Genomic DNA, 668 nt, shown 5'->3' on the forward strand with positions numbered 1-668 from the left:
ATTATTATATCTTTGAGTGTTTAGGGGATTCAGGAATTTACTCTTCTTTTCCTTTTATGTTGGTTTTCAGATAGAGATTTTTTTGACAATAAACATTATCATTTTGTAGCAATGAATTACACACTCCTTCAGAAGAATATTCTGTTCTTAAATTAATTGGTTTGTGAAATGGGAGGATCACTGTATGGAAAGATTGGGCCCCATAGAGAGATCAGTTGCTTACCCACAACAGAGTAATACAGTACGTGATAGACAATATGCGAATAATGTAGGCACCACTGTAAATATGGTTGTACTGAGATTAGTAACTTAACTTTGAATAAGGCTATATGAACATATCATTTCTTTTGCATGTATATGTATTTGTACCTTTTTTCCTTGCTGAAATGATGAGAACCTGGATGTCAAAAATCCTACTAGGAAGCTTCCCTTTGAAACAGCTATTACTACTGTCTTTTACATAGAAGTGTAGATTTGCATATGCAGTTTAAACATTCTGGAATTTTATTTTTGTCCTCTTCTTTTCCAGATGATAGAGGATGTGCAGCAAGAAAATCAGAGATTACAGTCCGAATGTTATGAAATGGAAAATAAAATTTTACGATTAGGTAAGAACTAAGGCATACAGTTGACAAGTTACTTTATTTTAACAGGAATACAGTTAGATG

General features: G+C 32.6%; 1 protein-coding gene across 1 annotated transcript in view; it reads left to right on the plus strand.

Moving 5' to 3' along the window:
• The window catches only part of LOC119591903, a gene marked incomplete at its 5' end in the record, with an annotated part of 20,185 nt that overhangs the window by 2,131 nt on the left and 17,386 nt on the right, over positions 1 to 668 (plus strand). Inside the window, 1 exon segment of the mRNA XM_037940656.1 lies at positions 530 to 608. Coding sequence (XP_037796584.1) covers positions 530 to 608 — 79 coding nt within the window.

This window comes from Penaeus monodon, chromosome 29, assembly GCF_015228065.2.
Source record: "Penaeus monodon isolate SGIC_2016 chromosome 29, NSTDA_Pmon_1, whole genome shotgun sequence".
Lineage (NCBI taxonomy): Eukaryota > Metazoa > Arthropoda > Malacostraca > Decapoda > Penaeidae > Penaeus > Penaeus monodon.